Below are 1,322 nucleotides of genomic sequence, written 5' to 3' on the forward strand. Positions count from 1 at the left end.
TCTGGCTCCACAGTGGCCCTGGCCTGCCTGGTGTCCAGCTACTTCCCCGAGCCTGTGACTGTGTCCTGGAACTCCGGCTCCTTGACCAGTGGTGTGCACACCTTCCCGTCCGTCCTGCAGTCCTCAGGGCTCTACTCTCTCAGCAGCATGGTGACAGTGCCCTCCAGCAGGTGGCCCAGTGACACCTTCACCTGCACTGGGGCCCACCCGGCCAGTAAGACCAAGGTGGACAAGCAAGGTGAGAGGACGGGCCTCAGAGAGGGTGTCCACCGGGAGACAGGCCAGGTCAGCTGGCCCACCTGGACCCCAGGGCACAGGGGAATCACTGTTGTCTCCCCCACATGAAGGTCTCCCAATTCGGGAAGGGGGTCCTCTGGGTGTTGCTGCCTGGTCCACTGTGAGCACAGGCGGCTTACCCCGACTCCAGTCCCTGGTCCAGGAAGTCCCCATGACCTGACCCTCACCTACACCCACCCGAACCTATGCCCACTCCAGACACCCAGTAACGCCCACTCTGCTTTCTCTGCAGTGCCCAAAGAATGTGCCTGCAAATGTCCAGGTGAGTCAGCAGGACCTTGCACTCCACCCCAAGCAATGGCCAGCATCCAGCCACAGTCTGGTGGGGGGAATGGATGTTCAAGAGGAAGCCCACCCACATGCTGACCCCTGCATTCTGTCTCCATTACTAGGCTGTTGTTTGCCGGGACCTTCGGTCTTCATCTTCCCCCCCAAACCCAAGGACACCCTCTCCATTACCCGAACCCCCGAGGTCACATGCGTGGTGGTGGACCTGGAAGAACCTGAGGTCCAGATCAGCTGGTTCATGGATGACCAGGAGGTGCCCACAGCCAAGACGAAGGTGCCTGAGGAGCAGTTCAACAGCACCTACCGTGTGGTCAGTGTCCTCCCCATCGTGCACCAGGACTGGCTCAAGGGGAAGGAGTTCAAATGCAAGGTCAACAGCAAAGCCCTCCCATCCCCCATCCAGAGGACCATCTCCAAGGCCAGAGGTGTGCAGCAGGGTGGGGGTGCAGGGGTTAGGGGTGCAGGGAGGGTCGAGCAGGGTCTTGCAAACCTGGTCTGGCCCTCCACCCTGGGAGTGACCATCTGTGCTGACTTTGATCCCACAGGGCAGGCCCATCAGCCCAATGTGTACGTCCTGCCCCCATCCCGGGACGAGATGAACAAGAACACAGTCAGCGTGACCTGCCTGGTCAAAGACTTCTACCCATCTGAGGTTGATGTCGAGTGGCAGAGCAATGGCCAGCAGATGCCAGAAAGCAGTATCCGAACAACCCCACCCCAGCTGGATGCAGATGGGA

At 60.2% G+C, this 1,322-nt stretch overlaps 1 gene segment (V, D, J or C); it reads left to right on the forward strand.

Annotated features, from left to right (window-relative positions):
• Positions 1-6: 6 nt before the first annotated feature.
• Positions 7-1,316, forward strand: LOC102728941 (immunoglobulin heavy constant gamma 2-like; the record flags this gene model as incomplete). The annotated part of the segment is given in 4 exon segments: positions 7-238; positions 530-559; positions 690-1,010; positions 1,131-1,316. Coding segments are annotated over 4 exon segments (628 nt in total), but the record flags the coding sequence as incomplete, so codon positions are not given.
• Positions 1,317-1,322: the final 6 nt, after the last annotated feature.

Source organism: Leptonychotes weddellii, unplaced genomic scaffold (assembly GCF_054177405.1).
Source record: "Leptonychotes weddellii isolate Sample4059 unplaced genomic scaffold, ASM5417740v2 HiC_scaffold_33200, whole genome shotgun sequence".
NCBI classification, from domain to species: domain Eukaryota; kingdom Metazoa; phylum Chordata; class Mammalia; order Carnivora; family Phocidae; genus Leptonychotes; species Leptonychotes weddellii.